The 15,791-nt window shown below is 44.6% G+C and overlaps 1 protein-coding gene across 1 annotated transcript in view; it reads right to left on the reverse strand.

The window, feature by feature from the left end:
- Positions 1–15,791, reverse strand: part of PARG (poly(ADP-ribose) glycohydrolase) — a 114,748-nt gene that overhangs the window by 67,066 nt on the left and 31,891 nt on the right. The window contains exons 9-10 of the mRNA XM_015414006.1: positions 10,615–10,648; positions 8,952–8,974 (exon numbers count right to left, since the gene is read on the reverse strand). Of these exons, the coding sequence (XP_015269492.1) occupies positions 8,952–8,974; positions 10,615–10,648 (57 nt within the window). The remainder of the gene's footprint in view (positions 1–8,951; positions 8,975–10,614; positions 10,649–15,791) is intronic.

Genomic DNA, 15,791 nt, shown 5'->3' on the forward strand with positions numbered 1-15,791 from the left:
GCTGAGGCAGGCTCAGGGTAGCAGAGGAAAGAAGGACTCTTCCCGATTACTTTTTCTTGCTTCATATAAAAAATACTTTTAAAAACTTTACTTGGACTATGTTTTCTCCATCTCCTACTAACACTGCATTGGTTGGCAACGACGCTTGAAACGAAGTGGTACAATGGCATAAAACCTAGACTCTATCTATCTTGCCACCTAAAAGGTGACAGAATACTGACAGATCCCATTTTTTAAAACTCTCGTTTTGAAAACAAATTTTATTTCTCAGGAAGGAAACCTCATTTACACAACACTGTTTGCCACTTGCCAGAGAAATTACTCGGGAGAGTTTTGTCAAGGTTAGCCCATGAGTGATTGCTTACATGAAACAAGAGTTTGAGTTCTGGTCCCTAAAGACCTACATCCGCAATATGCTCACCGTAATGGGCATTTTGCCCAAGCATCCAGTTGGAGAACTGGGAAGTCCAGGAGATACAAAGAGCTCAACATATAATATAGCTGAGATCTCTCAGCCAAAGATTTGCAGATACACAAAACAAAACACCCAGGCAGGAAGAAGTCTGCTCAACGCTCCTGTAAGTAATGACCTCTTGATACAATAAATTGATCTTCCCCAAAATGCAGACACTGGGAATGCCTGACAGCACAGGGAGCAGCATGCAAAAGAAGCAGGGGGCGAAATGATGCTGGGAGAGTTTCTAAATCTAATCCTGACAGACCATCAGACCAAACAAACAAAGCAGGGGGACACAAAAACACCAGATCACTCTATCTATCAGAGAAAGGTGACAGGACAATCAAGTTTCCAGAAGGAGCAACAGCGTGTAAAAACGGCTTCACCGTTCTCTTCCTTGTTTTCCCTTCCCCACTTTAGACCAGGGGATGCTGACTGACTGAACCACAGCCCCCTCCCCTGGGAGCAAAATCAATGTCTGTCATACACCAGATGAAAATCCCCCCCCCATCATACACTTCCTGTTTTTTAGGATACAATGCGACTTTCTTTACAAGACAGCATTTATTAGGGGGGATTTAAGTCAGTAGAACAGTGGATTGGAATTGTTCTGATGTGCCACTGTTTAATCATGACTTCCTTCTGTTATTTGAAATAGAAATTTGGCTTTAAAAAAGACTACTCACTGGAACCAGCTCCCTGACATGCCCCTAGGTCAGTGATGGCAAACCTTTTAGAGACTGAGTGCCCAAACTGCGACCCAAAACCCACTTATTTATCGCAAAGTGCCAACACGGTAATTTAACCTGAATATTGAGGTTCTTACTTTAGAAAAAACAATCCATACATTAACTTAAGATGATCCAAACAAAGTAAGGAAAGCAATCCCAAATGCTTTCATTTACTTAAAATTATTTGGCAGAGAATTCAACACTTTAATGATGGTCTGGGCCTGGCTGGGGTGATGGCGTGCATGCCCACAGAGAGGGCTCTGAGTGCCACTTTAAAGAAAGACTACTCACTGGAACCAGCTCCCTGATGGAGGTTCGTGCCCCTAGGTCCTATTAAAAATGGCTATCTAGACAGAATGCCCTATGCAACCTTCTGCCTATATTGCTTGCAGATGTAGCCTTGTTTTTTACCTGCACTCTTTCAGCTTATAACTGCCTGGACTACAAGGCAGGCCATAACAATGATGCTTACACTAACTATAAAAGCAAGAGAGAATCTCTTTTCCAGTTGATTTCAAAATGAATACTCTACACAGAACACACTGCAGTAATACAAGAGTTCTAAGTAAACAGATAAAAGGAAGTCCTTCTTCACCCAAAGAGTGATTAACACTTGGAATTCACTGCCACTGGCTTCAAGAGGGGATTAGATAAGCACATGGAGCGGAGGTCCATCAGTGGCTATTAGCCACAAGGTATAGATAGGGACTCTCAGGCTGGAGCAAGTGATGCACTGTATTCTTGGTGCTTGGGGGGGGGTCAACAGTGGGAGGGCTTCTAGCAATGCTCCCTCTAAGCTGTGGAGTCTTGTGAGCAAAAAGTCTACTTTGTGAGCTACTGGCATTAAAGTTGTGAGCAAGTGATTTGGCTACTGTATAAATTACTTTGCTCTGGAGCCATCCTTCCTGAGCTAAGACAAAAATGTGTGAGCCGGAGGCTAAAAAACTGTGAGCTAGCTCACACAAACTCAGCTTAGAGAGAAGACTGGCTTCTAGTGTCCTGGCCCCACTGCTGGACCTCCTGATGGCACCTGGTATTTTTGGCCACTGTATGACAGAGTGTTGGACTGGATGGGCCATTGGCCTGATCCAACATTGGCTTCTCTTATGTTCTTAACCTCCTTATGATACATTCCAAACACGTACGTGTGTGTGTAGGGGTACACTTTACTGAGGCGAGGATCAAGCTACTAGTCCACTGCCATACAATGCATTTAGGCCTTTTAGAAATAAGGTTTAAAGTGTCACAATCTATGGGATTGTGCATGCGTAGAGGCTCATGCGACAAGTCTGCTCCAGGCCCAGAGAAATGATGCTTGCACCCTACAGCAGGGAGATCAAGATCCTCTAAACTCAATCCTGCATGATATTTTTGGTGTAAATATCGAGCATCAAGCCGACACTGCCCCTTCTTAAGTAGTGACTGCCTGTGCTACAAAATCACAGAGGCCTGTATCTGTATCAGCAAAAGACAGCTGGTGGTGGAATCCTCAGTCAAGCACAGGACAATTCTAGTCCATCCCTTTTCCTTGTGCTTTTGCATCTGCACCTAGCACAAGAACAAATGGTGCCCCGGGGATCTCTTGCCTCTGTCCTCCTCCACTGCGTAGATGGATGATTCCTAGGTTTGATTCTGTCTCAGCCAATAGTCCAAATGTACGACTACTCAGATCCAACCTTCTTAACACTTTAAGATAAGGTCTTTGATAAAGACTACCGATGCAACCCACATACATCCCCAAAACGTGGTTAAAGCAGCGAGCTCCTTTTTTTTATGTTTACAAGTTGTTAGAATGAACTGCCAGCATCACAGGAAGTTGGGAGGAAGAACAGCAAGCTCAGCCCATTCCCACTCTTCAGTTACTATGTGAAATTAATCCGGCAGTAAAGCATGTAGGGCTGTCAAGTTCATCCCATACCTCGGGATGGTTTCCTAATTAGAAAGCGCAAAAAAGGACAAGGTAATCTTCAGAGAGAGTGTGTTATGTGTGTGTGGGGGGGAGGATTACACTGGATTATGCTGAGAATACTCTTATTTCAGGGTGGGGAAGGAGAGGAACATTTGACATTTATCTAAACCACAAACTGACATTTGGAAAAGGAAGGAAGGAGACAGCATACAAGACAGAGGTTATTTCGGCTTTCTTTAAATTCCTTCCTTCCCGAGAAGTAAAATATATCTCCTGCCAATCCAAGGCTACAGTGATCTCTCAGGTGTATCCTACTTGACAACTAACGCTTCAATTTTAATGATTTCCATAATTTTAAATAAAGTTCAAATGTTTTACGAGCCTGGGTAATGAGGACTTCCATTTTAAGGGATTCAAAACGTAAATGTCCGTTTTCAAACAAAACGTGAGACATCCCACATGCTCCTCCTGCAACTGAGATGCTTATCCCAATAAACACTCCGAGCTCTCTGTAAGACAACACTCCTCTACCAGATCCTGCCTCACCCTAACTCATTATACCGACCATTCCGGCTTAGAAGTTTTGATGTCAGAGGCATGTATGGCTCCTTCTTTCCGAGCAAACCCGACCTTTACCCTCAACACAGAGAGCCCATCATCTTTTTCAGACCCCCAAAGTTACATCACTAGGATCATGAGGATGTTAATGAGAAGGCACGCACCATGTGAAGAAGAGAAAGGTATGGTCACTAAGGCCCCGCCCCTCTAGGACTCCATCGGCAGCCAACTGTTCTGAACATAAGAACATAAGAGATGCCAATGTTGGATCAGGCCAAAGGCCCATCCAGCCCAACACTCTGTAACACACAGTGGCCAGAAATACCAGTGCCATCAGGAGGTCCACCAGTGGGGCCAGTACATTAGAAGCCCTCCCACTGTTGACCCCCCCCCCCAAGCACCAAGATGACAGAGCATCACTTGCCCCAGAGTCCCTATTTATACCTTGTGGGTAATAGCCACTGATGGACCTCTGCTCCATATGCTTATCTGCAGCTTAGCAGGAAGAGAGCGTTGTTTGAGACGGGACTCCCCGCCTAGCTGCCAGGCCCTGCCATAGTCTTCTGTCTGCATTTAACCATGCTGCAGAAGACACAGGAGGAGCAAGGACCCTTCCATTGGTCTGCTGTCACCCATTTCCTTGCTGGGCTCCTTGGATTTCTGTTTTGTATAAAAAAGGGAAGGTACGCATAATAAACCTGTTTTGCTCAAGGGGAAAAAATCCTATTGCTTCAGATTTGTTCAAGCTTGCACTCTACTATGTGTGTTAAGTGCAGCCAAGTCCATTCTAACTCATGACGACCCTATTACAGTACTATTGTAATACCACAGTATTGACGACCCTATTACAGTACTATTTATTTATTTATTACATTCAATTGTAATACCCAGGGGTCATTTCGTAGAAAAAGAGGTGCAGGAGCTCATTAGCATAACTCATTAGCATATGCCACACACCCAGACATCACCAGAAGTGTGTCAGAAGGCAACACCCACCGCTCAGGCTCCACTGGACTGTTTTGGATTGCTACCTATGGGGGGGGGGACGTGCAGATCTGTCCTCGCAGAGGAGGGAGAGCTTGTACCTGAATAAAACTTGGTCTTAAAGGTGCCATTGGATTGTTTTGGGCTGGGGGGCTCTGCAACTTACCTGGCTGCTTCTTGCTATGACTGAGGGCTGCTGGGAGCAGGGGGTGGGGCTTGTAGCGTGTGCCCGCCCCCTGGGCTCTTTACTGCCGGAGCTCCGCTCCTGTGCGCTCCTGCAGGAAATGACCCCTGGTACAGTATTACTGACCTCCAAAACGTCCTATTGTTAACAGCTCTTGCAAACGGAAGGCTGCACCTTCCTTGATCGAGTCACTCCCTCTCCTGTTGGGCCTTCCCTCTTTTCCTGCCTTCAGCTTTTCCTAGAATTATTGCCTTTCCAGTGAATTGTGTCTTCTCATGTAATTGTAGTAATTCCCTGCACATGTTCTGCATACAACAACATGTCTTAGCTGCATACCTCCACTTCTGGGAGGAGGGGTCAAGTCAGTTTCACTCTCCTTTACACCCTCTACATCAGGGGTGTCAAACATGCCGCCTAAGGGCCAGATAAGGCCCCCCGAGAGCTTCTATCAGGTCCGCAGTGGAACTGGCTGTCTTCTGCTGCTTCTTCCAGTTCTGCTGCTGCTGCGTCATCGTAGGTTTGCAGCTTACAGATACACACCTGAACAGCATACTCAAGATTGCAACAGCATAGGCATTTTGATGCAATAATTCAGAAAGAGGTGTCAGTTATCAGACACTGTTAAATAAACAAAATATTGCAAGAGTGCTGATGTTTCAAGCATGATTTTATTTTAAGTTAAAAAAAAACCCTTTGTGTTTGTCTTCTTTATAAAGTTTATATGTTACATGACACACATGGCCCGGCCCAACAAGGTCTCATTATGTCAGATCTGGCCCTCATAATAAATGGGTTCAACAGCCCTGCTCCACACCCTTTGAATGCTCCCAAATTGCACAGACATGGAAGTACAGCAAGCATCTTAAGGAAAGGAATTCCACCTCCTGTACTAGAGGTAGGGTTACCAAGTACCTACCTACGAATTGGCGAGGGACACATGCTTCCCCGCTGGAACATTCTTGTGTGTAACACGGCCGCATTGCACTATCCTGCCACCCAGACGTGATGTAAGCATGCTGGGCACGTCGAGTTTTCAGCCCCATTGCCAGAGCGTCGCCCGGCTACATGCCCACATCATGTCTGGGTGACAGGATAGTGCAGTGCCTGTGTTTTCCCCACGGGAATGTTCCCACCAAGAACTATATGTCCCCCGCCGATTCGCAGTAAGTACTTGGTAGCCCTAACTAGAGGAAGCTCTATACCTGTCTGTTATGTCAGATACAGAGTAATAAACATGGGACAAAAAACTTACAGAAAGCTACAGAGAACAAGGGCTTCAAAAAGGGTTGAATAACACAGGTGGAGGTAGTCCTACTGCCAGTCTAGCCGTTACTTCTTCAGTGAACTCTTCATTGGGTTTACAACCTATCGATCCCTTTGATTATGCACAATTGCACTGAAGCATTTGGTTTCCCCCCCATTTAATCTTAGACCAACAGAATTCAGGACTTCTGGCAGAGGCTTTTTTCCCCCCTGCAACAGAAGGGCTCCGTCTTCTGTCACTCTTGTTAACAAAAACCATTACAGTATAGATTAACACACGCAAATGCTTTTACAGAACTCATTTGGAGAGAAAAAATTATTTTCTCCAGCATAGTTATGCATATACTAACACATTCTTCAACACATTGCCTGGACATCTACAAAGGTAAATCAGCAAAACCCAATAGTATACTTGAGACTGCTCTGTACCTGTTAATATGGTGGACAAAATATCCCAGAACTAGAACCAAACCTTTAGGTATTTTATGGTTTGAAAAAGAACAGTGAAATGGCCCATATGACTCCTGATTTCCAAGTACATTGCATTCCAAAACACTAATTATTTTCACAAGTGATTATGATGTTAAAAATCACACTTACAATGCCTGTGTTCCTGAGAGGGAAAGATATTTCTATTAGGGGTCCAAAAACCCAATAATCCTTTTCAGTGGCGGCTCCTACCTGGTGGAATGAGCTCCCGGAGGAGATCAGGGCCCTGCGGTACCTCATACAATTCCGCAGGGCCTGCATGACAGAGCTCTTCTGCCGGGCTTTTAATTAGGAGCCGCCACTACCACCACCAACGGCATGGGTAACAACTGGGTAAGAGAACGGCCCTTGAAGATCTGCCATGATACTGCGCTGGGTGGGTACCACTGGACTGGCCGTGTACCCAGCTACAGGACACTATCGACCTCCAATGAAAGATCCAGCATTTACCGTTGGAAAACCATCTTGTTCTTATTGAGCACCTTACTTCTGTGATTCGTTGATTTTATTCTGTTTTAATCTGTTTTAATGTTGTTAAAACATTAAAACATGAAGGGGACGGCAAAGGACGAGATGGTTAGACAGTGTCATAGATGCAACGAACATGAAATTGAGCCAACTTCAGAGGACGGCGGAAGACAGGAAGGCCTGGCGTGATCTGGTCCATGGGGTCGCGAAGAGTCGGACTCCACTGTGCGAGTGAACCAAAACACTCAGTTTTATATGTGGGCATTGCTGCCCTCTTGTAAGCCGTCCTGAGCCCGCTCGCTGGGAGGGCGGGGTAAAAATACTAATAAATAAATAAATAAATGTACTTTAGGTTGATTTTAACTTCACAGTTCTAAATCGGTTTTCTAACTGAATTTTAATGCATGATCATGACGTTTTACTTCTAACATGCTTGTGAAAGTACAGGTGTTTATTAAATGTTTTCAATGGTCCATACGGCAGCTAAACAGTGCTTTAAGTGATCGTAACATTTTAATATCCCTTACACCACCCTCGTGAGGTAGGCTAGTTGTTATTATCTCAGTACTTCAGAGTGGAAGTCAAAGAGAAAGTCACAGCTTACCTAAGGCTACCCTGCTGCGAAGAGATTTCTGCTGGGGAGTTCTCAGCACAGAGCTCACACTGTCAGCTCCTACGCTACACCAGTTCGGCTAATTACTGCTTCAAAATAAATTGTTCCAATTATAGACTGTTACCGAAGCACTACCGAGCTATTCCATATTACAATACTTTTTGGTTTCATGAACTCCCAAGGAACAGCCTTACGACTCAATTGACGTTGGTATCAACGCACGCTGCTCACTTCTGTGACATTAAGGAACTCTGGGTCATAAAATGTTCTTGCCGGCTGCTCTTTATCACAGGGCTTCTGGTTCTGCTCCTGATCCAGCCTGCTGGCTGATCAAAGCGTTTGCTAGCAGGCAGAAATACTGGGTGTGTTTCAGTGCTGCTGCTGCTGCTCTTACCAAGCCTCCCAGGAGCACACAGATCGAGAACGAGTCTCAGGCTCACGGGCTTCCCCCCCCCCCAGCTTTACGTTGCAGGGTCAGTGAAATGCTGTGTTCAGACAAATCCATAATCTCCCTATGTAACTCTTAAGTGCGCAAATCTAATTCCGAGGTCATCATGTAGATGTGGGCTGGAGGGAATTTAGCATCTGGTAGGCCCAGTGTTGATGTAAGCAGATGCAACGTGCCAATAAACAGTAAGCTCTGTAACCAACAGTGGTTTGCTTAAACCACAGTTTGTTGCACAAACTCTGGTTAGTCTACGGCAGGGGTCCCCAATATGGTGCACAAGGGAACCACAATGCCAGTTTGGTTAAGTGCGCGGACCCTAAACTGGAAGAACCAGGTTTGATTCCCTACTCCTCCACTTGCACCTGCTGGATGGCCTTGGGCAAGCCATAATTCTGTCAGAGCTGTTCTCTCAAGGGCAGTTCTCGAAAGAGCTCTCTCAGCCCCACCCACCTCACAGGGTGTCTGTTGTGGGGAGGGGAAGGGAAAGGAGTTTGTAAGCCGCTCTGAGACTCCCTTGCATAGTGAAGGGGAGTATAAATCCAATCTCTTATTCTTCTTTCCTCGTGCCTACCAAGTGTTTCTAGAAAGTGAGCGGGGTCCGGTGGGGCTTCTGCCTAGCAAAGTTTCTGATGGACGACTGGAGATTTGATCGGCTGTGTCGATTTTTTAAAAAATATTGCTTTGGTGGCGGTGGCTGCCACCACAGCACAAGGATCTTCTCTGTGTGCCTGAAGGCAGGCTACAGCAGCCGTTTTGGGGCTGGTTCTGCCTCCTGCACCAGCCATTCTGCAGCAGCCATTTTGTGCCAGCACCCACCACCCTGTTCCAGAATTCCAAATGGGCCCACAGAATGACAAAGGTTGGGGACTCCTAGTCTACCAGATGTACACACACAGACCAGCTTATTTATAAATCCCAGTTAGTTTGCTGCTTGCCTCCAAGAAGAATATCTGGATGCGGTCAGACTGCAGGCAAAGCCTCACTACATCATCATCATCATCATCATCATCATCATCATCATCATCATCATCATCATCATCATCATCATCATCATCATCATCATCTTTCAATTTATTGATCGCTCAATCCTTGCAGAGCTGCTGGCTCTGAGAGATTTACAGTTACTTATTTCACAAGGGACTAACAATGCTTTATAGGGGTAAGGGAGAACAACACATATAATCTTTACATACCACACGTTTTGCAGCCGACGGGGATTTGTTCAGTTGCAACTCAGACGTGATCCAGATGGCATTTTTCCCACTCGGCTTGGCTTGGCTGGATGACGTCAGCTCTTCCTCTCCAGGACTCTTCGGGTCGCAGCTCCATACTGCCACCGCCTGGCCAGAATGGCCCATTACAGGCTTCTTGATGCTGAAGAGATCTTCTAGGCTTTTCGATCTTGTGAGCCAAACCTTCCGTTCACCGGCTAACACCTCCCCCATGGGGGGGGGGTTAGTGTGCCCACCCTCTTTAAGGAGTGGTACCCATTTTATCTACTCGCCGAAGCTTTCGAACCACTGGGTGGATGGCGAGCTGGGGACAGGCTGGTAGCTCACATCAGCGCGGGGCTAGAACTGACAGCAGTCCTGTTCAGCTCAGATGTTACTTGTAACCAGAGGATAAATCCCCTGTGCCACCGCTCCCCTTTTTCATGCAGTCTCCTTAGCAATAAAAAAGGTAGGAAGGGGAGAAACTTGGGGCAAGCTGAGCCTCCTCCCTCCTTGCTCTTGATTAAGCATCAGTCTTCTACCTCCCCCTTTCTGTCTAGCTGATTCACTGAAACCACAAACATTTTTAACTCTTGACAAGATCCTTTCAGTCCCTCCTCCTGCACTTATTTCTCAAGTTTTCCCTGAGAAGTTTCTGAAGCACGTTTCTGTTTGATGGTACATCAGCAGAAAGGAGGGGGTCTTGGAAAGAAGGCAGAGGGGAGGGGGATACGGAGAAAGCACCATCAGTGGCTGAACATGGGTACAGTAGCAAGTTTTCTGTTGGTCTGTGCTTCCCTTTTACTGTGCAGGAAGCAAAGGAGACCATAGAACAAACAGAAATGTCTACATTCCTATATTATAGTTGGTAAGATAGGTACGAACTATGGTTTAGAATCCCAGTTTAGCATCCACCAACAAGGCATGGTTTGTCCAGCAGCCGGCATTCAGACATCACGCTAAACCAGAGCTAAATTAAACTATACTACATACTGACAAGAGTTACAGCCTATGCACTTTTGTTAGCTGCAATTCAGACACAACAATAAAGACACATTGTCTGTGGTCAAGTGGCCCATCAGAAACATTCTGATGTCATAATTATTTAGCTACATCCCCATATACTCACTAACTTAGTCAAGAGAGGGGTTCTGTCTCCAGTGAGATTACAATGTCTTAGTGTGCAGTCATAACTTTCACTAACCTGCGGCCTCAGAAATGGCCATTCAGTATTGGGAGCAATACACAATGACTTTTACCACTTCAGAGTCAAAAGCAACATCCTGTGGCTAAGAGTGCGCAAGGATTCTTTAACAAACTCTGGCAAGATATTCTGTAGTAAAAACACAGTAGAAAAGAGCAAGAGTCCAACGGCACCTTAAAGACTAGCAAAATTTGTGGCAGGGTATGAGTTTTCGTGAGTCACTGCTCACTTCTTCAGATACAGCGAGAATGTGAGTGACGGACTCACATTCCAGCTGTACCTGACGAAGTGAACACTGACTCATGAAAACTCCTCCCCTGCCACAAATTTTGGGGTTTAAGGTGCTACTGGACTCTTGCTCTTTTGTGCTGCTACAGACGGACTAACACAGCTACTTATCAGGTGCATTTAGACGCACCGTTTGATCTGGTGTCATCACTTCAGCAGCGGATTTTATATGCACAATCACACAGTCAACATCTGCCTCCCATCCCCAGCCGTTGGTTTCCGGCTCAAAACCGCTTTAACCCGGAGTATTTTGTTACCAGGTCCCAAAGTGGTGTTTTCTCAGCTCTCCCGTTTAAAGCTGCATTTTCCCCGTGTGATCGCTCCTCCGGTGTCAAGTCACTTCTGGTTTAAACCCCCTCTCCACTCAAAAGCTGCCCGAGGCTTCCGTTTTTCTCCCGCCATTTTTTTTAATCCATTGGCGGTGTGCGCATAGGCGGAGCCCCACTACCGTGTTTAGAAAACCAACATTTAAACGGTCACTTGTTATAGCATTTAGATGAGTTCGGGATCTCATGGAGGCCATTTTCGGGTCAAACGTTTAAAGGGAAGTCTTTTGTTGGAGGGGTTGGATTGGTTTGCCCTGGTGAAACGGAGAAATTTTTTTTAAAAACCCACTGACGCACGCTCCTGCGCGTCGGTAGCGTACACGCCGGGAAGTGCTGTGACTGCACGGTGAGGCGGGATAAGGGAAGTAAGTGTGATCGCGATTATCCAGATCAAATATAATCCGGTCAGAACCGGAGCAGTTTAACCCGCTCTCAACACGCCGTCTGACCGTGCCCATCGTGCTCTAAGAACACAGCACTGTATGGAGTAACACAAGGAATGCTTGCCAGTTCAGAATCAGAGTTTAGCTTGGAGAGTGTAATTATTTTACTACACAATGCTTTATGGCTTTGGAAAATCTTTTGCTTACTTCAATGGAAGTCAGTGAAAAGTCTTCATTAGCTTAACATACTGAACCAGTCAAGTTTAATTAAGCAACTAGGCAGAAGTGGCTGCACTGAAAAGCACACATATACTAACAGAAGTGCTTTGCGAGTACCCTGGTATTAAATGAAGAGAGTTGTCATTTGTCTGACCTAAAATATCTAACAAAACACCCACAGATGGCAAGGGGAAAACCAATGCACTGATGGGCGAATGAAGAGAAAAAAAAGGCTGGCTCCTGCAGCAGCATCCAAGAAGGAAAGGACTCATGTTATATTCGATAAGTGTGCATTAGCAAACACAATAAGAGTTGACATTGGGGGAAACACTAACCTCCATACAGGCATAACAAAAAGCTTATTTCTGTCGGCTAACTGGAGCATCTTGCTGTGGTTTCGTATTACATAATTATCAACTATAACTAATTAAATGAGGGGAATTGCTGAGCCACAGCTCTTCAGATGACTGTATCATAGGGGGCTTTTAAATAATTTCCTTATAAGATCAGTAAAATAAAGATGAGACGCACAATATTGACATAGTGGAAAAAAATTCTAACTACTTCCCCCCCCAGATGGTTATATGATCCCAGCTGTACCGTACCAGATGTTTTATACTTCAGTTTAATTAAAAGAGATTAGCCTAAATAAAGTACTGCAATCTCAGGCTTATATGTTTAAATATGCTCAGTGAGCACTCAAGGTCTTTAGTCATTTCTTGAGGATTTTTTGGATTTTATCTAGCATTTCCATGAGACTTTCCTGGGTTTTTTTTAAATTTAGCATTGTATTTTATTTTAAAGCTACGGCTCTACCTGTTGCGCTTTATCATGACTAAATGAACAGTTTCAGCTAGGCAGGGAGACAAGCTTCTCACCAACAGACTAGGATAGAAGAGTGACATGTGGGTCCCCCCCCCAGACTCCCCTCCCCATCCATAGGTGCACTGAAAACAGATAGATTTTGCCTTGCTTGCGTTCCTAAAGAACAGATTCCTCTCTCACTTGAGTACGCAGAAAAGATAAGCTAGCAAAATAGATAATGAGATTAGAAATGTAACAAATAGATAATTGAAGTGGTAGTTATGCGTTGTTTGTTTGTAGTATATAATAAAAAGAAAAAAATAATAAAAGTGTACCTTTGGGTACTTAAAAAAAAGAACAGATTTCTCTCTCAATAAAAGCTGCACAAGTTCGGTCTTATCAAATCAGCACACGCTCACTCCCTACTGCAAGGGTCCCTCCAACCCGCTCGAGCCTGGGGGCGCCTCTGGAATCCTGGGCATACAGGGGGGTGGTCACAACCACAAAATGTGTAACTCTAATAAGTCTTCAATATTTCAAGCAGAAGCTCTGCTGGACAGGAAGCCCTTTTAAATGACTGTATTATTTTAAAACACTTTCTGGCTCACATACCGCCTACATTCAAGTCATGCTATGAAGATCCTTGTGCTGCGGAGGGCAGCTGTTGCCAAAACAATGTTTTTAAAAATCTGCAAAGCCCATCAAATCTCCAGTGACCAATCAGAAGCCCTGCTGGGCAAAAGCCCCACCTACTTTTCTAAAAATACTTGACGGGCGCTATGGTGCCCCATGGGCTCCACATTGGAGACCCCTCCTCTACTGACTCCACTTCCTCAAAAATACATGACACATAAGAAAAGGACAGAAAGCATCTTGAGTCCCTGAAACAACATTAGGGCAGCTGAGTGTTTTACCCAAATGTGCGCCTACATCATAACCTATTGCATATTCCTTTGGGGTAAAAAAAAATAATGAAGCATTAAGAGAACTTAGCCAGGCATGGCCAGAATGTGGGACTCCATGTGACCCTGGAACAAGCGAACAGTGTGCTTTCCTGAGACTATTTTGGCTCCTTCCCTGGAGCATGTAGTCAGTCAACAATAAATCCTCGTGCCTCGTTTTAATGGTTGCTATCGGACTGGCTCCAGGAGGCAAATTAAAAAGTGACCAGGGTCCTGACAGCCTGCAGGCCAAAGGTCCTTCCATCTCTTTATTTATGACTGGAGGTAATCAAGGCCAGTCTCGTGTACATTCATCAGGAAGAATTAAGGGGCAATGCAGCAAACGCAATTTGTGAAATAACAAATTGCAACAACATCGTTTCTTCATATTCCGAAACAAAAATCAGGTAGGATTCATAGTGATGACTATTGTCAGGCGTCATGGGGAAAATGCAGAATTTCATCTACTTACTTTCCACTCATGTATGTATTTATTAGTCATCTGAATAAGAATGAAAACCAAAATGTTTGATTTAAGATACAGGCTTCCAGAAGCACTCATTAGCACTCCTGAGCTTTCTTCTGAACCATATTGGAAATCTATCATGCATTCCTTTTGGGGGGGGAATTGCTGCGTTAACTGAACTGATATATTAGGAATATATATTATTAGCATGTTTGGTATATAATTTAGTGGAGTATAACACGTAAGCCATAAAATCTAGTCACACTGACTCCTAATGCAGGTAGGAGGTAAGATCAACAATTTAGACTGTAAAACCCAGTTCATTGTAGCAGTTGAGGTTTCCCCTCCACCATAAGCCCCCTTACCATATTCTGGGTTGCATTCAAAGAACTGTGAGAGAAATGAATTGCTTTTTACAACTGATTGACTCAGCCCCCTTACCATATTATGGGTTGCATTCAAAGAACTGTGAGAGAAAGGAACATAACTGCTAGTACCGTTTTGCAAACACAAGTGCCAATGGAAGAATTCATGAAGACCTGTAACGGGCAAGTTTTGCAGTAATTCTCAAGCTTGAACAAGCAGTTATTCAAGTACAAGAGTGGAAAAGACAGATGTTAAGGAGATTTTTGTTTGCACAGCAAACACAGATAGCATATGCAAACACAAACAGATTCATATAAGCTCATGGCACTTTAAGAAGCTGTGTTAAGCCAGCACACAGAATATATATCACAGTTTTACCAAGATGGGTAAACTTTTGGCAGGGTATAAGCCTAAGAGTAGTCATTCTCTTACAAAGGAATTTCAAAGGGAGATTAAAAACAGAGACTGCTGAATTACAACTGATAATGAAGCTCAAGACAATGTATCCTCCTGGACTTAATCGAGACCTAGGTTTCCTGTCTCATTACCAATGCTGAACGAGCTCCCGGAAGAGATCAGGGCCTTGCAGGATCTCTTACAGTTCCGCAGGGCCTGCAAGATGGAGCTCTTCCACCAGGCCTTCAACTAGGAGCTGCCGCCACTATTACCATCAACGAGCCTGGCCCTCAGCTGTAACATCTGGCTCACACCATCGAGTGACTCAGGACGACACTGAGCCGGAATTCAGCAGTTGTAGAAATCTCTAGCACGCCACCGCAAGCAATGAGCTACATACTAATAGCACCTTGTGATTTTAGGAATGTATCTGTATTGTACTGTTTTATAATGTTTTATGGTTTTATAAACAATTGGTGCCAATGTTGTAAGCCACCCTGAGCCCGCTCGCGGGGAGGGCGAGGCATAAATTGAATGAATGAATAAATAAATATTTCTCCACACCTGCTACCCCACTGCATTTCACACCTAATCCAATCACACCTGCTATTGTCATTCACCTGCTATTGTTGTTTGCCTGCTAATGTAATTTGGCATCTGAAATCACTGCACCTTCCAATATATAGGACAGATGGACTTACATTCTACCTGTATCTGAAAAAGTGACTCATGAAAACTTATACTCTGCCACAAATTAAACTATGACTCCCTTCATGTGCAACACCAAGCCGATGTCATAGTGTGTAGCACTACTTTGCTATTTCTCCCCTCTACCCTTTCGAGCTAGCTCTCCATTTTGAACTGCTGCACTCCTGAGCAAAAGGGATCTATTTCTACATGAAACATTGCGCCTTGGATAGGAGCAGAAGACCAAAAAAAGTCAAAGCATCAGCTATTGTGGAAGTTGTCGGCTTGCGTCATCACAGGGATCAAACTCCATTTCACTCCAGCTGGCGTGTTCAGGTTAATCGGCAATCATCTCCGTTCAGTCCCTAAGGAAACTCCATTTCCATTCAATAGCTG

This window comes from Gekko japonicus, unplaced genomic scaffold, assembly GCF_001447785.1.
Source record: "Gekko japonicus isolate JY-2015 unplaced genomic scaffold, Gekko_japonicus_V1.1 scaffold2395, whole genome shotgun sequence".
Classification (NCBI taxonomy): domain Eukaryota; kingdom Metazoa; phylum Chordata; class Lepidosauria; order Squamata; family Gekkonidae; genus Gekko; species Gekko japonicus.